The following is a 20,694-nucleotide window of genomic DNA, read 5'->3' on the forward strand; positions in this document are numbered from 1 at the left end:
AGCCGGGCCGAAGGAGGAGGGTCTGACAATTGGCGCCGCCGGGTGGGAGGGCGGGCGGCGCGAGTGGGCGCGGGCCCAGAGGGCCAGGTGAGGCGCGGGCCGTGGGTGGTGGGACTGGGTTGGATGAGGTGGGAATGAATGGCGCCCGGGGTTCCGGACTCAGTCCTGGCGCCGCTGTGCGACTCTGCTCTTGACACGCTACTTCTTTCTCTGAACCTCAGTTCCCTCCTCTGTAGGATGGGGATCAGAATCTGGCTATGGCATCCTCTTTATGGGTTGGAGTGAGAAGTCAGCTTGTGCATGTCGGAGCCCCTAGCTCAGCGTCTGGCACACTGCTCACTTGGTTGCTATACTGTTATTGTTTGTATTGTTGATGATGTTTGTACTTGGTGTGGAAGAGCTGGGTGTGGGAGCGTGGAATTGGGAGCCAACAGATCTCAGTTCAAGTCCTAGCTACACTTTGTGGTAGTGGAACTGTGCTTCACCTGTCTGAACCTCGTTTTCCTCGTCTATACAACGAAGGCTAATAGCCCCAATATCATAGAGTCATTGTGAGGATGCTAATGAAATGTGCGTGTAAACTCCTTAGCATAGGACCTGACAGTATAGAGCAGGAGCTCAGTAGATTGGGACTATAATAAAAATGATTCTGAGAGTCATTGGTGTAGATGGGACTTGGAAGGAAGCTCAGAGACGGCGATAGGAAAAACTTGGAATCTGGAGCTGGGCAAATCGACATCCCGCCACTTACTATTTGATAAATTTTGCCAAATCCCTTAGTATTACGTTTTCCTTTTTCTTTAAAACTGATGCATTTTCCTCCAGTCAGTTCATTTGAGAAAGAAAATTTGTATTGCTTTGTTAATGGAAAACTCACATTTTGGCCGTGAGAAGAAGGAAAACTTAACCTGAACTCCAATGGAAGCAGAGCGGTCTATTAAATTGTAGACAGAAACTGAAAGAATTGAAAAGGGGATAACTTGTACTATTGTGGTTCTATGTTGTCAGATCCCATGGACCCTGTTAAGTTATACTCTGTTCTCAGCTCACACTTTGCATATGACTGACATCAGCTTAGTGACTATCCTACCCTTTTCCTGACTCACTTAAGATTTATTTAATGCACATGTACAAAACCTACTGAACATTGTTCTACGGGCTTGGCGTTTATAAACTCTTTTAACCCTGCTAAGCACTTTAAGAATAGATATGCTTATCCTTTTTTTTTTTTAATTGAAGTATAGTTGATGTACAATAACTCCTATCATTGTTATTTTATAGTTGAAGGGAGTGAGATCCAGAAAGGTTAAGCCACTTGCCCCAGAGTCAGGGTTAGGAAGTGGTAAAATTGAGATTTGGAGCCAAGCCTTCTAAGGGCTTAGGATGAGGAGTCTGGTGCATGGTGATTACTTGAATTGGGGGAGCTGTCATTTTTCTGTTATTGTTAATGTTATATAATCTTCACTGTTCAGAAGGTCAGTGCTGGAGATGGGCTTTTGGTGGTGGAGAGAGGACACTTGAGTCCAGCAGGGAATTCTGCAGTTATAGTGGGAGGATACCAGTACTTAGAGCCTCCTTGTAAGTGTTAACTGAAACTTTGTAAAGACAGACAGACCACAGTGCCTGGCTCATAGTAATCCCTTGACCAGTGTTAATCATAGCCACTGACTGACTTGGGTTCAAACCCTGGCCCTGTAGTTGCTTGCTGTGTGACCTCGGACCTGCCACTCTAATCTGTGACTTGGAGATCACTTTTACTTTTTACCACGGGTGGTTGTGAGGAGTCACTGAGATGTGAACATATTCAGTGCCTGGCACGTAAACATTCAGCAGGAGCTACTGCATGGGCACTGGAATCAGGGAGAACTTGTTTTTGAGTCCTAGTAAAGTGCTTGCTAGATGTGGCATTTGGCAAATGACTGCACCACAATGAGTTGGTTTCTTCATTGATTAAAATGGGGCTAATTATAGTCCTCACTCATGAGGAGGTTGTGAGGCATCAGTGTGATGCCTGGCATTGGTCCTGGTGCATAGGTAGTGCTTGGTGTGTGAAATGCTGTTACTCTGTCTGACTCACTGAAGCCTCTCCATGCCTTTTGCTCTTTGAGAGATGTTGGTTGTATTGTCTTTGTCCAGTGGTAAAATCCCAAAGGGAAAAGGGATCTTAGGAGCCAAGTACAGGGTGAAGTGATGTCCGTGGTCATGTTCGTCATCCTACTTGGGAGTAGAGGAGAGAGCCTCACATCCGGGGACTTTGGGAAGGCTTCACAAAGCAGGTGGCAGCCAAGCAGAGTGATGGAGAGCTTGCCAGGAGGACAGGAGGAGCAAGCATTCCAGGCACAGGTGACGTTCTGTGTGAAAAGTGGGTGGCAGGCAAAGCACTTGGGTGTTAGAGGGAAAGCTGGGGTGGGAGGCTGGGGAATAAGAAGAACCAGCACTTCTAGAGTAGGTACTTAGTATACACCAGGCACTCTTGAGCGCTTTGTACATAGAAACTCATCTAGCCCCACAGCAGTCCTCTAAGGCAAGTAATGTTTGTACCATCCCGGTTTACAGATGGGGACACTGAAGCCCGACTGGTGAAGTCCCTTGCCAAGGTCACACAGCTAGTAAGTGGTAGAGCCAGATTTGAATCCTGCAAGTCTGGTTCCAGAGTCCTTACTCTTGTACTATCTCTGTGATACCATCAGAATTGTTGCGGGGGGGGTGGGGGGGCGGGAACGGGCAGATTGTACGTGATGGTAAACAGAAAGGTGCTGGACAGTGGGCCTTCTGCACCTGTAGAGGAGGCGGAGGCGGGGTGGGTGAAAAGGATCAGAACTGGAGGCTGGAGTGGGTGGAGGGGAGCAGCGTGAGGGGAGAGGGCAGGGACTGAGAAGAGGAGGCGGGCCAGGTGGGAAGTTTGGGCCGGGGCAGCACGGGACAGGTGGTCCTGGAGTCAGGTAGTAGCGAAGCATCAGGTGAGGAAATGATTTCTGTTAGTTCTCTTTCAACACTGCCGTTCATGTGCAGGAGGAAGTCTCCGTTGGGGCGAATATGTCTTTAACACCTTTCTGGCACCTGCTGATCTTACCCGAGCGAAAACTGGTTTTCCATTTCTGCTCTGGGACCCCCTCCTGACGGGTGCCCCACCTCTCTGCCCTGGCCGCTCTCACTTGCCTCCTTGCTCCCTCCCTGTTCCTGCTGCCCCACGGACATGCCAGATGGGTTCCTGGCTCAGGGCACTGGACTTGCTGTACCTTCTCCTGGAACACGCTTCCTCTGTAAAACTGCATGGCTCACCCCTCCACCCCCTTCAGCCCTCTACATGTCACTTTAGAGAGCTCTTCTCTGACCACCCATTTAGAATTGCAAGCCCTCCCTTCCCGGGCCCTCTGTGTTTTCTCCATAAGGCTAAAGCCTTTCTGACACGTGATATTGTCAACTGGTTTGCTTGTTTACTCTCTGTCTCCCTGTTTCCCGTGTCCCCACCTAGATGCCAAGCTCTGGAGTTTGTTTGTTTTTTGCTGCGCCTTGCGGCATGTGGGATCTTAGTTCCCCGACCAGGGATCGAACCTGTGCCCCCTGCAGTGGAAGCGCGGAGTCTTAACCATTGGGCCGCCAGGGAAGTCCTCAAGCTCTGGTTTTTGTTAACCTCAGTATTCCTGGCTCCTAGAACAGTGTCTCACACACAGTAGGTTCTCAGGAAAGAGTTTCTGAATGGGTGAATGAATGGGTATTTATGGTTAAGGTCTTGGGCAGGGGGTGTCTTTTTTTCTGTCCCTCTCTTATTCCAGCCAGAAACTTGTGAGGTGTGTGGGAATGGAGATGTGGACATTTGCCGCCCCTGGGCCTTATCCGAGGCAGGAGTGATAGTTGTGGTGACAGCTCTGCCCCAGGCTGACTTCCTGCCAGCTGCTCCAGGCTATTCCTGGGCTGTGAGCCCCCAGCCCAGGAACTCTCCCCTGGCAGGCAGACAGGCAGCGAGAGAGGGACGGACACTTAGCCAGCGGCGACTCATGGGTGCTCTCCCCTTGTTCTCTCATGCAGGCTCCAGGGAGCAGAGTGAAGGCGAGGGAGACAATGGTCTCTGTAACTATGGGTGAGTCTTCTCTCTGGGGCCCCCTCTCCCCTCTGCCCTTTCTGAGGTATGACCTTGGTGGGGGGGGGGCAGGCTGGGGGAGGGAGGGCTGGTCACTGGCAGGAACAGCTGTGCTCCGGGGAACGCAGAGGGAGGGCCAGGGCCTGCCCAGGGCCTATCCACCTCCGCTCTGTATCTGGGCCTGCTGACAACGTATTTTGGCCATAAAGAACTTCAGGCCATAAAGTCCTGAAGTCCAGCAGATTTCTCATATGACCTCTCAGAGCCTCGATTTTCTCACCTGTAAAATGGAGATAGTAACATCCTGGGATGTTGTAAGGATTAGGAGGTTATCGCATGTGAAATCTCGGGCATGGTTCTCAGCAAATGTTATAGCTGTTATTACTCTCCTGAGCTTTATCACCACATTCTCTTCGAACTCTGTACTTGGGGATTGCCAAAGCACAGAGATTATTAGCTGGTAGCTTTTAAAGTTTTGGAGATTTGTACGTATAGAAGAGTACGTACAACATATTTGTGTGGTCATAAGAGCAATTAAAATGCAAACGTCTGAGTGCATCCTTTATGATTCTATTTATGTAAAGCACAGAAGCAGGCAAAATCACTCTATGCTTGCTAGAAAGTGTTGACTGCCCTTGCGAGGCAGGGAGAAGTGACCGCCTGGGGGATGTGAGGCAGGGGATGCTTCTGGAATGTTGGAAATGTTTCATTTCTTGATCTGGGGACTGGTTACATGGGTATGTTGGTTCATGAAAATGTACCGACTTGTGTGTACTTTTGTGGGTGAAAATGATAGTTCAATAAAGAGGTTTTAAAAAAGCACCCCCCCCTCTAACCACTGTCCAGGTCAAGAACTAGAATATTGCCTGCCCCCCTGAGGGCTCCAACCCAATCATACACCCCCTCCCTCCTCCAGATGGAATAAACCACTATCTTCTCTTTGTGATAATCTCTCCTTACCTTTCTTATAGTTGTACCACTAATGAAAACATTCCTATAGACTTGGTTTTGAACTTACGTGAATGCAGTCGCGCCGTGAGGTCTTTCGCGTCTGGCTTCTGTCGCTCAGTGCAGTGTCTGAGTCATCTCTGGTGCTCTGTGTAGTTCCAGTTCTTTGCTTTGCACTGCTCCGTAGTATTTACTGTGTGGGCAGCCACCATTTGTTTGTCGATGCTATTGTCAGTGGGTATTGCATTGTTTGTTTCTGGGTTGCAGACAAGCTGCCGTGAATCTTCTAGTGCGTGTCTCCTGGTGTGTACAGCAAGCCACTCCTCTGAGTCCAAGACACACATCGTGGCCCATATTAATATTTCCGAAATGGGGGTTCATCTTACAGCTGGTGCTTGTGATCATTTAATTGGCAGCATATTTTCCTCCTTCAGTATCACACGAAATGATGGTGACGACCAGACAGGAGGACTTTTGCAGTTCCTTGACGTTGCTTCAGGCAGCTAGCTACCCCCAACCTATGTGGTGTGTTTCCTCCCCTTAATAACAGCTTAATTGAGAGGCAGTTCACATTTCATACAACTCACTGAAGTGTACGAGTCAATGGTCTTTATATTCTGTGTTCGCAGAGTTATGCAACCGTCACCACAATCAATTTCAAAATATTTTCATCACTCCCCGCAAAACCCGAATACCCATTAGCATTCACTCCCCCTCCCCCCTGCTCTCCCACCCAGTCCCTGGCAACCACTAATCTACTTTCTGTCCCTATAGATCTCTACAGATTTACCTCTTCTGGACATTTCACATAAATGGAACTGTTGTGTGGTAGTTTTTGACACTTAGACCAAAGGTGCCTGCTTTTGGCTAAGGGAACCCAGGGCCCCATGCCTGGACAGGTGGATAGTGCCTGTGAAAAGTAGAAAAAGGTCCGCCTTTCCTCTGGGCTGCTGGAGGATGTCCTGAGGGCATGAGCTCCTCACTTGCCTCAGGCCCAGGGGGACTGGCCTGTGGCTGGGTGGGCAGGGGCCTCTTCGGGAGGGGATGCGCCTGAGCCCCCACCCCCCACCCACGCAGTGTCTCATCCAGAGTGTGTCTCTTTCCCTGCTCTGAGCCTCAGTTGTCTTACCAGCAAAATGGGCATAGTAACACCAACTTTCTTCTTATCTAAAATAGCATGGATTGTTGGATGTACTGTTACGTACCCGGAGAAAGATAAAGAAAACAATGTTGCCAATTAAATTCTGGCACACCATCAATTGTGAGGTAAATCCTAGTTTCAGAGATATTAAAATGTGAAAGAAAATTCTCCCTGGAACCAATGATCTTCTCTAACACCTGGCCTGACAGGTCAGGGTCAGTTTGAAGGTCACACCCAAGAGGCCAAGAAAGAACTTTGGAAGCAATAAAGCTACATGGATGGGGTCTGCCTGGTCTTGGCTCCATGTGTAGCGGTGGCATCATCATCACCGTTATCCCCTTCATCATCATCATGATGGCTGCAATGGGTTGAGGACATCCTCTGGGCCCTGTGCCACTTAGAGCCCTCTTTGTGGACTTTCTCTTGTCTGCACAATGACCAAGGACGTCAGTGCTGTTATCACTAGAATGTCAGCTCCATGAGGAAAGGGACTCTGTCTTGTGCCCTGCGGTATCCCCAGTGCCTAGAGGAGGACCTGGTGTGTGCCAAGTGCTCAGTACATACTTGTTGAATGTATTACCCTAGAGGACACTGAAGCACCAAGTGTTACCTTGCCCAAAGTCCCTCAGCCGGGAGATGGCAGAACCAGGATTTGAACCCATGCTCCAGACATGCTCACTCTGAGGCCGGGCTGCTTCTGTGTGTGTGTGTAGAGGGGGGTTGCTTCTGACACCCAGGGGTCAGCTCTGCAACCCTTCTTTCCATCCACCTATGACTCCTGTCACCCTTGGGGCCCACACCTGCTGATGGGGACCTGGATGGAGAACCCAGAGTCCTGGCTCCCCCAAACCAGTCATTGGCCAAGCATGGGGGGGGTGATTGCTGCGGGTCACGCTCCAGAGCAGGGCAGAGCTGCAAGGAGAAGGACGGTATGGAAGCACAGGGCCTCGGGAAGTCTGCTTCTTGTTAGCAGGGTGGCCTGGGGAGGGTCCCCCGACCTCTCCCTGCCTCAGTTTCCTCACTGGCAAAATGGGGGCGTCAATGCTGCCTAACCCATAGGGCTGTCAGGCCGGCTTAGCTGAATCGTATATGCAGAGCTCTCAGGCCCAGGGCCTGGCGTTTGATAAGCATTTAATTTGCGGGAGCTGCTGCTGTTGTGGTTTGCTGCTGCTCTTCTCTAAGGAGAGTAATGTGAATAATGAGCCCTGTCCATGCCCCCATCCCCCAGCCACTTCGGAGTGGATCCAGTTCTTTAAGGAAGCCGGCATTCCTCCGGGACCTGCTGTCAATTACGCAGTGATGTTTGTGGATAACAGGTAAGGCTGCCGAGGGGACAGGGCTGAACCTGGGGAAAGGAGGGGAGTCAGGGGGCTGGCTGGCCCACCCACCCTGGCCCACTGTGGCCTCCCTGCTGACCCTCCCCTGCAGGATCCAGAAGAGCATGCTGCTGGATCTCAACAAGGAGATCATGAATGAGCTGGGCGTGACTGTGGTGGGCGATATCATTGCCATCCTCAAGCATGCCAAGGTGGTGCACCGCCAGGTGGGTGCTCCACTCGACCCCTCTGTCCCTGGATTTAGGGTGGGGTAGGGGGGCAGTGGCAGAGCCGACTGGAGGCTTGGAAGTAAAGGTAGGCAGACTGGATTCCAAGGCTGGTTCCACTGTTTGCTGTGTGACATCGGGCATGTTGCCCAACCTCTCTGAACTTTACTTTCTCCACCTGTAGGATGTACGTAGGCAAACCAGTTTCGCAGGAGGGTTGTGAGTACTAAGTTACATAAAGCCCTAGGACAGTGTGAACAGCAGGCCACAGTAGGGGCTCGCTTTAATATTATTATTACTAGTTTTCATCTTCCTCGTGATAGTTATCCGTACCAGGACTCTTTCTCTGTCCCCAGAACAGGAGCTCTCTATGTGGGACCCAGTTGGTGGCTTGGCCAACAACATGGTGGTTCCCTTCTTGGCCCTTCTGCTTACAGTGACTTTGGACTAGTGATTTCACCTCCCCGAGTCTCTAAAACAGGCTTTTCACACAGCCCTGCTGCATGGGGTCGCTGTGGCCATTTACCAGAGAGTGTATGTAGCACCAAGTGCCAGGCCTGGAGTGAAGAGCTTGTTTAGTTATGATAGTTAGCACTTACCAAGCACTTGCCGTGGCCTGTCAGGCCCTGTCTTCGTCCTCTACGGATATGCGCTCACTTACTCCTTCCTCCACTTGACTGAGAAGGAAGCTTGCTTTAGAGCTGCGCTCTCCAGCACTCCACTTTACCGAGTGACAGCTGCTGGGGTTATTCTCGTCAATTTTAGTAGCTCCCTCCATCCCAGGGACAGGTCTTCGTCTGTCCACCATCCAGGGCAAGACCCCGCAGCGAGGGCTTTCTCAAGCCAGGGACGTTAGCTGAGTTATCACGGAGGTCACTGAGCAAAATGATTTCTTTAAACTTTTAAATTTGAGACCAATTTTAGATTTATAGAAAAGTTCCAACAGTAGTACAGAAAGTTTCTATACTTCCTTCACCCAGCTTCCCTTAATGTTAACATCTTCCAGAGCCACGGTCCATTTGTCGAAACTAAGAAATGGACATTAGTAGTATGCTATTGTCAACTAAATTATAGACTATTTGGATTTCATTAGATTTTCCACTAATGTCATTTTTCTGTTCCAGGATACCACATGGCATTACTTCTCACGTCTCCTTAGTCTCTTTTGATTTGGGACAGTTTCCTAGTCTTCCCAGGTTTTTGATGACCTTCACAGTTTTGGAGAGTACTGGTCAGGTGTTCTGTAGCATGTCCCTCAGCTTGGGTGTATCTGGTGCTTCATTATGATTAGAAGGGAAATGTTTTGAAACCTCTAACAGCTCAGGCTCTGATTCCCCGAGTTTTGCTTAGATATCTGGGTTCCCTCTTCCGCCAGCTTGTGCCCCTGTCCCCATGGTAACCGGGCACCTGTTTTCTTTACAGGACATGTGCAAAGCTGCCACTGAGTCAGTGCCCTGCAGCCCCAGCCCCCTTCCAGGCGAGATTCGCCGAGGCACCTCTAGCGGTGAGTCCCATATGTTCAGGCCTCCTTTTCTTCATTCTTACACTCTGGCAGTGAAGGGGACACACCTGGAGTTCGCAGAGGTGGAAGCAAAGCCATCTGAGGCTCTGTCTCTTAGGTAGTGAGTGGCTGTATATACAGTGGATTTTCGTTTGTGGTCATTCCATTCTACACAGCCACTGCGAACACCGAGTCAGTGAATACTGAATCACTTCTCCCAGGGAATAGGGGTCACCACATTTTCATCATCTGACCAATACACAACTTTATTTATGTGTGTTTCTGTTCCAAGACACCTTATTTAATATATGGTGTTGATTCATAAACATTGAACTCACAGCCCGCAGCACTAAAACTGCCTGAACGAAGCTTATTGAACGCACGTATTTTTTCCATAAGGCACATCCCAGCCTTCTTGAACTTGGGACACTAGACAGCACCTTATCACCATGCTTGGGGGCCATTTTAAACAGCAAAACCACTAACAAAAAGCACAAAGATGTGAAAATAGCAATAAGGAGACCGTAAATAGACTGTGGCACTAAATAGACCTGTTTACTAAGTGAGAGCTGCAACAGGAAGGCAGAGCGTCGCCTTGTTTGACCTCAGTTGGGAACGTGTGTTGGCGACTCAAGTTTTTTGCCCCTCTGTGCGTGTCTGTGAATGACCACAGAGCAGCGTGAGTATTCGTTTTGAGGTTACGAATAAGTTTGTGAACAGGCGAATTTACAAAATGGAATCTGAATGGTAAGAATCAACTGTATTTATACTTTTGTTTTTTTCAGCAATGTGACACTTAAAAAATTTAACGTATGTATTAATTAGCTTTTGCTGCTTAACAAGCCACCACAAAACTGGCTTAAACACAGACTTTTAAAAAAAATCTTTTATTGAAATATAGTTGATTTACAATGTTGTGTTAGTTTCAGGTATACAGCAAGGTGATTCAGTTATACACACACACACACACACACACACACACACACACTCACACACATATATATCTTAGTTCCCTGACCAGGGATCGAACCCATGCCCCCTGCAGTGGATCGAAAGCTCAGGGTCCTAACCACTGGACCGCCAGGGAATTCCCTATATATATGTTTTTTTTCCAGATTCTTTTCCATTATAGGTTATTATAAAATAGTGAGTATAGTTCCCTGTGTTACACAGTAGGTCCTTGTTAGTTATCTACTCCATACATAGTAGTGTGTATATTTGAATCCCAAACCCCTAAATTATCCAGCCCCATCCCCCTTTCCCCTTTGGTAACTATAAGTTTGTTTTCTCTGTCTGTGAGTCTATTTCTGTTTAGTAAATAAGTTCATTTGTATCATTTTTTTAAGTCTGCCTGATTTACTTCACTTAGTATGATAATCTCTAGGTCCATCCCTGTTGCTGAAAACACAGACTTTTATTTCTCGTGATTCTGTGACTTGGCTGGTCACTTCTGCTCTGGGACAGCTCAACTGATCTCAGTGGTCACTTGGCAGCTCCTAGATCTCTTGATCTAGGATGGCCTCCCTCACACATCTGATGGTTGGCTTGGTGTCATCTGGGCCAAAAGAGGTGACTTGGCCACATGTCTCTCATTATCCAGCAGGCTAGCCCAGGCTCATCTACAGCGTGGTGATTGTAGGGTTCCCAAAAGCAGCATGAGAAGGCAGGACCCAATGTGCAAAGCACCTCTTAAGTCTCTGCTTGTATAACATTTGCTTCTGTCCCATTGGCCAAAGCCAGTCACATGGCTAAGCCCAGCATCAGTGTGGTCAGGGCCTACCCAAAGGCACGGACAAAGGGAAGTTGAACAAATTGGGTTCGTTTCTGCAATGGTCCCCCTCAACTGACATACAGAAAAGGGTTCCGATGACAAAGGGGCAGCTGAATGACTTTTCACAAATGGAGCACGCATGTAGCCTGCAGCGTCCAAATCCAGAAACAGAAAAGATGACTGACGTCACTCACCATCCTCAAGGGTATCCACTGCCCTGATTTCTAACAGCTTAGGTTAGTTTTGCCAGTCTTTCAAACCTATATAAATGTAATCAGGTAGTATGTACTTTTTTTGCTATTTTGAGTCTCTTAAATAGTTTAAAATAAGTTTAAAAAATTAAAACAAAAATACTGATGGAGAAAATAGGCAGTGAAAAGAGTAGGGGAAACAGGCACAGATGGAAAAGGGTGGAGAAGAGTACCCCAAAACATTCCGGTCACTTGTGTACACTTTGTAATATTGAACACGTGTGTCTGCACTGGGAGGAACAAAGAACAGTTCGTTGTACTCTGGCGTCTGACTGCAACTCAGCTTCAGTGGCTCACAGACAGAGCTGTTTCCCCTCCACCCAGGTGATGCTTACCTGGCGTGAGAAAACACCATATCCCTTTTAAGCAAGACCTTGCCCTCTGTGGCCATTGCAAGAGGCAGGCCCTCTCAACTGCTTATGTTTTGTAGCAGAAAATCCCGATCGTGTTGCATTTGGCCTGTCAGAGTGCTGTGAGTGGAGGCTCTGGGCGCAGATTCCACACAGCCACTCATCAGAGAACCACCCCTGGGAATTCCCTGGCGGTCCAATGGTTAGGACTCGGCGATTTCACTGCCGGGGCCCGGGCGAGGCCAAAAAAAAAAAGAAAGAAAGCCACCCCTATTGGGCTGAAGAAGTGTCTTGGGAAGATCACGGGAGGGTGTATGCCAAATCATCAACAGCAGTGAGCAGGCCTGAAAACCGACCATTTCTTCCTGGGTGGTGGGGAAGGAGAAGGTCTCGTTGGGAAGGGCCAATCCCCGGACTTCTGGGTGCCAGCAGTATTCCCGTTCCTGACCTGGGTGGTGGGTATATGGGAATTGATGTTAAACGATCTGTGTAGGTTTGATGTCTTTTTCTGTATGCTGTAGTTATAATTTAAAAAGTAACCAAGCAATATGGAATTATAATCAGGTGTTGAGGGTCATTATGGGGGACTTCAGGAGGCTTTGAGAGACAGCACATGGCAGAAAGAGAGAAGGCTTTTTTGGGGGTAGGTAGGACAAAATATCAAAGTCTGAAAGCCATTGTGGGGCGGGGGTTGGTGCTGGGCCTGCTGAGCAAGCGCTAGTAGCGTGAAGGTTCCCCCTCTCCCCTCCCTGCAGGGCTTCCCCAAGAGCTCAGCAAACCCGCACCCTGAAGCTAGCAGCAGCTGCACCTGGAGACACAGTCCGTCTCCTCCCCCCGCTGGAGTTGGCCCTCCAGTCTGCTCGCTGTAGCCCACCTTGCACCCTGGGACATCCCTTCTCCTGCTCCACAGAATTCAGGGGGGCCAGAGACTGCTTTCCACCTCTGAGGGAGGTCACCTCTTTTCTTGCCCCAGCCCAACTGGAGCCAGACCCACATTGCCCAGGACACTGGCTGAGTGACCCCACTCCCCGAGTCTCAGTTTCGTCATCTATAAAATTGGTTTACAGTGGAGCCTGTCTAGTAGGGGTGTTGGGAGGTTCGGTGACCATGTTCATCTTTTCAGTAGATGTTTACTGAAGACCTGTGAAGTGCCAGAAACTGGTTGGCACTGGGGATACAGCAATAAACAGACAGTGTCTCCTCTGTATTATTATAAATACAGTCTTGTGGGAGAGTCTACCAGTAAACAAATAAATGTAATTTTAATGTCAAGCAGTAATAAGGGCAGGGAAGTATTCTCTGAGGAGATGCCACCTGAGAGGAGACCTGAATGCAGAGACAGAGCAAGCCCATTGCTACTGGGGGAGCTGCACGCCAGACCTATGAACAGCAAGTGCCCTGAGCGGGCGTGTACTTGCTGAGCACTTGCTGAGCGAGGAAGATCTTGGAGGCCAGTGTGGTGGAGGGAGAGGGGAGGGAAATGCTCAGTGCAGGGCTGGGTAACCGATAGGTGAAGTGTGCTAGGAACCCATCTGGTCTGGGGCCTCAGGAAAGGCCCCCAGGGCAGGGAGGGGCGGGCTAGTTCCTGGGAAGACAGGCCCACCCCAAGCATGCTCGTCTGGACAGTGCAGCCACAGGGTGCCTCTGGCTGCCCTTTCCCCATGCTGCGGTCCCAAGGTTGCCTTCCCCATCCTGACCCCCTTCCCAGGGCCCCGCCCCACTGGACTCTCCTTTTTCCTCCCGGCAGCCGCCTCCCGGATGATCACCAACAGCCTGAACCGAGACTCCCCACCCGGCACTCCCCCCAGGCGGCCGGACACCAGCACCTCCAAGATCTCTGTCACTGTGTCCAACAAGATGGCAGCAAGGAGCGCCAAGGCTGCCGGTGAGGGGGCTCAGGCAGGTGGTGGGAGGAGCTGGGGGTGAATGTGGGTCGGCGGACGGTATTTGGGGGACATGTTCCCAACGTTGCAGGGTGCTTTGGAGGCTACAAGGTGTCCAGAGTGTTCAGACTTGGTCAGATCACTGCACCTCTGTGGGCCTCACTGTAGAAGGGGGCTGGTGACACCCTCCCCAGAGGATGTTTGGAAGCACTCGAGATGGTGTCTTTAAGCGTGGGTGCACTGCAGTTCTCATGCGGTGGCTGTTTCAGTCTTTTTGTACTTTTTATTTTATTGTGGTAAGAACACTTAACGTGAGCTCTACCCTCTTCACAAAATTTTAAGTGTACAGTACAGTATTGTTGACTATGGGTGGTTCAGTCTTTTTTAACAGATGGTCACTGAGCCCCGCAGTGGTGCCCGGCCCTGTGCTTGATGCCTGGGGTCAAAGGTAAAGAAGCTACCTTTCCTCTTAGCGGCCAGAGGGATCCTTTAAGACCTTCAATCTGATCCTTTCACACCCTTGTCTAGAACTCTCCAGGGCTTCCCATTGTTCCACTAATAAGGTCATCTTCCCCCATGGCCTTACTGGGCCCTGCGACACGTGGGTTCACATCTCGCTTGCTGCCTCGGTTCCCCTCGAGGCTGCTTCCCGTCGTGGGGCCTTTGCCCTGATGTTCCCTTCTCCCAGACCTTCCTCTTCCACAGACTTTTCCATGCTTGGCCGCTGTTCCTCTTCCAGGTCTCAGCTGGTAAGCTGGGAATGGGACTCCGGCCTTTGGGCTTCCAGGTCCTCCTGTCCATCACGCTCTCCTGCCTTTGTTGGACCCATCCCCACAGCAGTGATCTTGGCCCAAGTTGAAACAGAGGCCCAGGGTGGGGGCTTGGCTGTCCTGGCCCCCAGCCCCATCACGCCCCGTACACCTCCATCACACGTGCCCCCTTTTGACCACGTGTGTCTGCAAGTGCCTCATCCTCCTTCTGATCTTTCGATTTATGTGCCATGAGCAAGAAAGTTAAAATTCATTTCTAAAGTATTGAAAAGATGGGGAGCCTGGGAGGGACTGGCTCTCTTCAACTCAACACATTTGAGGAGAGTCTTTCTTTTAAATTGAGGTGTAATTTACTTATGCACGATGCACAGATTTTAAGTATATACCTTGACTAATTTTTAAAAAGTGATTACACCTGTGAAAGCACCACCTAGATGGCTTTTCCACCACCCAGCAGTTTCCCCACCTGAGGGGATTCTGGCTGGGCTGGGAGGTGAGCCTGCTGGGGGCCAGAGGGCCAGAGCCACAGAGAGCCCGGGAGGCCCGCCACTGGGAGCCTCCTGCGACCCCACTGTGCCCAGACCCCTGAGTTTCCCGGTGGTTCAGCCAGTGGCCTTGGGGGTGGCTGGGAGGATAAGGGATTCCAGTCACCTGAAAGCATGGCGATAAAGGGCACGTGTGTGCCCTTTGCAGGGCGTCCAGCCCCTACCCCAGGAGATCATTCCATCCCAGAAGATGCTCACCACCCCCTCCTCCCCCAGCAGCCCTGGCCCTCCGGGAGGAGGAGAGCTTGACTGGTCCCACCAAGCGGCGCCGGGTCACGGCCGAGATGGAGGGGAAGTACATTATCACCATGCCCAAAGGCACCACCCCCCGGACCCGTAAGATCCTGGAGCAGCAGCAGGCAGCAAAAGGTGCTGGCCCTGGTGGGGAGTGGGTGGGGAGTGGGTGGGGAGTGGGTGGGGAGTGGGAGGAGAGTGGGTGGGGAGTGGGTGGGGAGTGGGCGGCCCAGACTGTGTTTCCCTTGGCTGCATCTTGCAGGGTTGGTCGCGTCCTACAGGCATTGGGCCAGAAGCAGGCTCTGATGGGGTCCAGGGGGCCTTGGACGGAGGGGACAGTGATGGTCGCCATGGTAGAGGGGGAGGCATCACTGCCTCTGTCTTCTTGTCCCGCAGTTAGCATAGCAGGGCTCCTCAGTGCCTCAGCTGGCGCCTCTTCCCCGAGGGACCGTGGCACGGATTCAGTGCTAGCCTGCCTGTTAAGTGAGTGACTGTGCCTGGCTGAGGGCAGGTGCCCAAAACAGTAGGAACCGTCGTTACGAGCCAGGGCAGGTGCCCAAAACAGTAGGAACCGTCGTTACGAGCCAGAGGTGTCTGGTTGAGATTCAGTCCACAGCTGGGATTTGAACCTGGTGGTACAGAGATGGTCTTCCTTACGGTGTTCCATTTAGAATATTGTAAACGTTCTCATGGAAAAGCATCCAGTGGATGCAGAAGCATGTACAGTAAGAACAAACTCTCTCCCCTCACTCCCATATCCCACACGTATTGTTAACCTTTCCAGACCAGCATCTGTGAATGTAAATGCATCTGTTTGTACATTTACACATATCCAGGCATTTTTTTCTTTTTAAGCACAAATAGCATTGTCCTATATGTATTGTTCTGTAACTTTTTTACTGAAGATCTTTTCATCTTCTTCATTCTTTTTAATGGTCGTTTAATATTTTCATAGTACTTCTATGCTGTAATCTAGTAAGCATTCTCCTGTTAGTGGCTCTTTAGGCTGTAACTTAGGGAGAGCATTACCATTCATCAGGTTCTCTGAGAGGCCCATGGCCCCCAAAATAGGGAAAGGAACCAGAAGGGATTAAGAACTCTTCCCGCATATACACTTCATGAATTGGTACTAAGGTGTGAGGACCGGAAGTGTCCATTTTAGTTGATCCTTCCCACATTTGGCACTAGCCAGAAATGTGTGGGTTAAGGTCAGTGTTAGCCGACAACATAGACGTAAAACCTAACTGGGCCCAGTCGGTGCCTGCTTGGACCAGAGCTGCCTGGGGTCTGGGCTGGCTGTGTCGACCCCTCCCTGTCTGCATGGTGCTCAGCCAGGCCTGGGCCCCCAGGGGCCACCCAGCAGGCGCTGGCTCATGGCCTCACTTCCCTCCCAGGTCTCCACAGGACGTCTGTGTTTGACCGCCTTGGCGCCGAGACCAAGGCAGACACGGCGATGGGGAATAAAGTGAGTTGGAAATGGGGGAGCCACTGGGGACTCGGAAATTCTTGTCTTCCCTGGGTGTTGTTCCTGGCATTTCCCACATACATCTCACCCTGTCTCACCCACCTTTCCAGGCCCAGTGCCCTTCTCTGCACTGGTGGCTTCCCTGTCTGCTATCCCGATCTCTCTCCCGATTTCCAGCCCCGGGGGTCTGGCAACTCATGGATGCCGCCCTCGGACCCCTCCCCCCACCATGTCCCCAAACTGTCCTCAGCATCTTCCCCAAAGCAAAACGTCCCCTGGGCCCTGTCTCGGGTGCCCCACTGTCCCCACTCCAGGCAGTCTTGAGTCTGATGGGGCCATCTGTCCCCACCTGTCTGCCACCTCTCCCTGCCTGCGTAGGGCAGTGGCCTCCTAGCTGGCCTCTGCACAGCTCCTGTGAACCCCTCCAGCCCTTCGCCCACAGCGGCAGCATGTGCTGCCTCCAGGACAGGCCCTCCCCCCTCGCCCTCGGGAAACCCTTCAGAGGCTTTTCACCACGTGCTCAGGCGCAGCCCGCTCTTCTTCCTCCACCTGCGGTCCCGCAGGCCTAACCATGGCATGTGCTTGGGAGACGCAGCCTGAGCCCATCGCCTGGCACAAATCCGTCTCTGCCACCGCCTGGCTGCATGGCCTTGACTGTGTCACTTGAGCCCTTTGTACCTCAGTTTCCTCCTCCGTATAGTACCTCACAGCGTGGTCGTGAGGACTCAGTGAGGTATGGCTGCGTAGCGCGGGGGCTGTCTGGTGCAGTGGTGAGCATCTTTATTTATTTATTTTTAAATTTTTAAAATTTTATTTTTGGCTGCGTTGGGTCTTCGTTGCTGCGCACGGGCTTTCTCTAGTTGCGGCGAGCGGGGGCTACTCTTCGTCGTGGTGTGCGGGCTTCTCACTGCGGTGGCTTCTTGTTGCCGAGCATGGGCTCTAGGCACGTGGGCTTCAGTAGTTGTGGCATGGGGGCTCAGTAGTTGTGACTCGCGGGCTCTAGAGCGCAGGCTCAGTAGCTGTGGCGCACGGGCTTAGCTGCTCCGCGGCATGTGGGATGTCCCCGGACCAGGGCTCGAACCCATGTCCCCTGCATTGGCAGGCGGATTCCTAACCACTGCGCCACCAGGGAAGCCCTGGTGAGCATCTTTAAGTGGCACCTTTGAGTAACTCTGGTGGAGCTCTCCAGCTGCCTTTTGTTCCTTGCTTACCAGGGCTCACCCACTCTGGCTTTTTCTCACTGCCTAAATCTTATCATGAGTGTGATCATAGCACTCAGGATCACGTGGCTTGAAGGTGCAGCCATGGAAAGAGCTTCGCACGTAGTGAGTGTGCCGTAAATACGATTCTTATTCCTGTCTTGGGGACTTAGACGGCACTCTTTACTCTCTTAAACGTTGATGCCTCAGAGAAGGCTGTCCTGAACTCTGAGAGGAGATGAGGCTTCCCTGTACCCTGCTCTCCAGCGCTCCCCTCTCCTCCCAAGAACACTAATTAAGGCTCATGGGATCTTAATTCCCAGGGATTGAGCCTGGGCCCTTGGCAGTGAGAGCGCGGAGTCCTAACCACTGAACCTCCAGGGAATTCCCTCTCGTAATTAGAGAATTACTTGTGCTGTATCCGATGCTGGGTCTGTTTTCCCCACTGGACTGTGAGCCCCCTGAGAGCAGGACCAGGCCTGTCTTGGTCACCACTGGGTCCCCAGCACTGCCCAACACAGGGCCAGGTATTGACCTGGGACTCAGAGAATGTCTGTGGAGCGAATGACCAAATTTGCCTTTTCTCTCACGTTCGCCTGTAGACCTTTGCAAATGGTCTTCCCTTTCGCCTCCCCTCCCGCTCCCTCTTTATTCGACTCACTTCCACTCGGTTTTCAGATCTCATCTCTGATGTCCCTCTCCAGGGAGCCTTCCTCTCCTGGCCTCCTCCAGCTCCCTGGGCTTGCCCTCTCATGACTCTGATCACTGTCTAGTGCGTCACCGATGGGTGTTTTTCCTGACTGTGAGCCCCGTGACGTAGGCACAGATGAGGCAGCTCTCTGTGAATGCATGTTGAGCGACTAAGTGACTCACTTGTCCTGTCTCTGACCTCCACAGCCCACAGGAGTCTTCAGCCGCCTGGGGGCCACCCCAGAGACCGACGAGGATCTGGCTTGGGACAGTGACAACGACAGCAGCAGCTCTGTCCTGCAGTATGCCGGGGTCCTGAAGAAGCTAGGCCGGGCCCCAGCCAAAGCCAGTCCCCAGCCCGCACTAACTGTCAAAGCCAAGGCCACAAGCTCGGTGCCAACGGCCGCTGCCCCAACGCTGCGGCGCCTGGCATTTTCCTCACGACCTGGGCTCGAGAGGAAGCCGGAGTCCCTATCCAAAGTCAGCATCATCCAGAGACTGGGCAAGGCTGCCCTCGTGCCGGAGGCCCAGGACAGCCAGGTCACGAGCACCAAGAGTAAGTCCTCGGCTGAGGTCAAGGTCACCATTAAGAGGACTCTGGTGGGGCCCCGGGGGAGCAGCTCCAGCGAGGGCCTTGGTGCCCAGATGGACCACGCGGGCACTGTGAGCGTGTTCAAAAGACTGGGCCGCAGGACCTTCTAGCCCAAGGGCGGGGCGCAGGCCCCTCTCCAGCCTCCAGGCTCCATCAGTCTTCAGCGAGGGCGCGCGCACGCCCCCTGCCGGCTGCCGGGTGACACTGCTTGTCTCCCTCAGGCATTCCGCCAGCCTGAGCTTCCTGGGGATTCGCCCGGTGTTTCTGAGTCTGAGACGGTCATTGTGGCCCGGCCTTGCCGCTCTGGGACTTTCCCCTCTCTCGCGTCCTCTTTTCTCTCCTCTCTGACCGTGGCCTTGGCAGGACACACTTTTCTACCTCTCCAAGTGCCAAGTGCCCTTTTCCTGTCCTCCATTCCCCATCCTCCCTCTCAGCAACATCTGCTGCCTCAAACCCCGGCTCCGGGCCTCCCCGTCCCCCAGGGTGGGTGTCGTCTGAAGGGGCTCCCGTATCCCCCACCCCCCTGGCTCCCTCCCACTTCCCTCCCTCCTCTGCCCCCTCCCCCCGATGCTTTGACTTCTCTCTCTCCGTCTCTTCACTCTGTTCATTTCTTTTCTGTTTTCTGTCCCTGTGGCAAGGCCCGACTGTCCGCTGCGTCCTGCCTGACCCTCCTGCACCTCCGGCCTCCCAGCGGCCCCCTCGTCGGCGGCGGTGGCGTCGAGCCTGTAGAGACTGTTAGCCGCCGTCACTCCTAGGCTGGAGGGACCTCCCCAGACCCCAGGCTGCAGCTGGGGCACCTGCCTGGGCATCTTTTTCCCTGAAAGTTGGTGGCGGGTGGCGGGTAAGGGGCACTAAGAAGGGAAGCCAGCACCGAGAGAAGAAAACAGCTATTTTAATATATTTTTGTGACTTTCAGACTGTTTCCCTCCCCTCCTTCGGGGCGAGTCGCAGGACTGTTTTTCTGCATGAAGCACAGTGTGGGCGGGGCACCCACGAAGGGTTGGGCCTCGTCTCTGAGGGTCAAGCTCCCCACATACATTGGTGGGCCGTGTTTTTGCTGCAGGCCCCGAGGTGAAGGGAGTCATGGTCATGGTCATCATCTAGTTGGGCCTCCTCCTCCCCTCGGCAACGCGCAGGGCTTCTGTCCCTCTGCCCTCCCCTTCCACAGATTTCCCCTGTTTCTGCCACTCTGCCTGTGGATGGCTTTCCAGACTGCAGGCTTCATTTGTGTGGGTGCCTGTGGATTTGACCCTTTACCTACTCACCACTGCACAGCACCTGCTCTGTGCCAGGCCTGTTCTAGGAGCTGGGGATCCATCCACGAGCAAGGCAGACAAGTCTCTTCCCGCGTGGCTGACCTCTCTAGCCAGGGAGACAGGCGGTAATCAGTAAACCACAATTTGCCATTTGAACCATTTTTAAGTGTACTGTTGAGGGGGTGCCCAAAGAATTGGAAGGGTGACTGCAAGTGACCAGGGCCTCTTAGATGTTTGGGGCAAGAAGGCCTTTCAGAGGAGGTGACCTGTAGGGTGGCCTGTGTGCAGTTCAGGCAGAGGAAGCAGCCAGGGCCACAGCTCTGAGGCGGGACAGTGAACACGGAGAACACCAGCGTGGCTGGCAGGTGAGTGAGGGGCCGGAGGAATTTGGACATCCTCCCAAGAGTGCTGAGGAGTCTGGGAGGGTTTAAAGCGGGCAAGTGATGATCTGAGTTGCCTTTTACGAAGATTGCT

The 20,694-nt window shown here is 52.1% G+C and overlaps 1 protein-coding gene across 7 annotated transcripts; it reads left to right on the forward strand.

The window, feature by feature from the left end:
* The first annotated feature begins 5 nt into the window (after positions 1 to 5).
* Positions 6 to 19,879, forward strand: C19H19orf47 (chromosome 19 C19orf47 homolog). Of its 7 annotated transcripts, none has more exons than XM_032614259.1 (10): positions 6 to 87; positions 2,557 to 2,609; positions 4,030 to 4,081; positions 7,399 to 7,486; positions 7,599 to 7,713; positions 9,136 to 9,217; positions 13,334 to 13,471; positions 15,001 to 15,153; positions 16,413 to 16,483; positions 18,580 to 19,879. In XM_032614259.1, the coding sequence occupies exons 3-10, from the start codon at positions 4,063 to 4,065 to the stop codon at positions 19,072 to 19,074; spliced, it is 1,161 nt and encodes a 386-aa protein (XP_032470150.1). In that variant the 5' UTR covers positions 6 to 87; positions 2,557 to 2,609; positions 4,030 to 4,062; the 3' UTR covers positions 19,075 to 19,879. The 7 variants fall into 7 exon arrangements, with proteins under 7 accessions (XP_032470150.1, XP_032470146.1, XP_032470151.1 ...); XM_032614255.1 differs by lacking the exon at positions 2,557 to 2,609 and adding an exon at positions 2,137 to 2,343 and having other exon boundaries at positions 23 to 87; XM_032614258.1 differs by lacking the exon at positions 6 to 87 and adding an exon at positions 2,208 to 2,343.
* Positions 19,880 to 20,694: the final 815 nt, after the last annotated feature.

The sequence above is a fragment of the Phocoena sinus genome, chromosome 19, assembly GCF_008692025.1.
Source record: "Phocoena sinus isolate mPhoSin1 chromosome 19, mPhoSin1.pri, whole genome shotgun sequence".
In the NCBI taxonomy this organism is placed as follows: Eukaryota; Metazoa; Chordata; class Mammalia; order Artiodactyla; family Phocoenidae; genus Phocoena; species Phocoena sinus.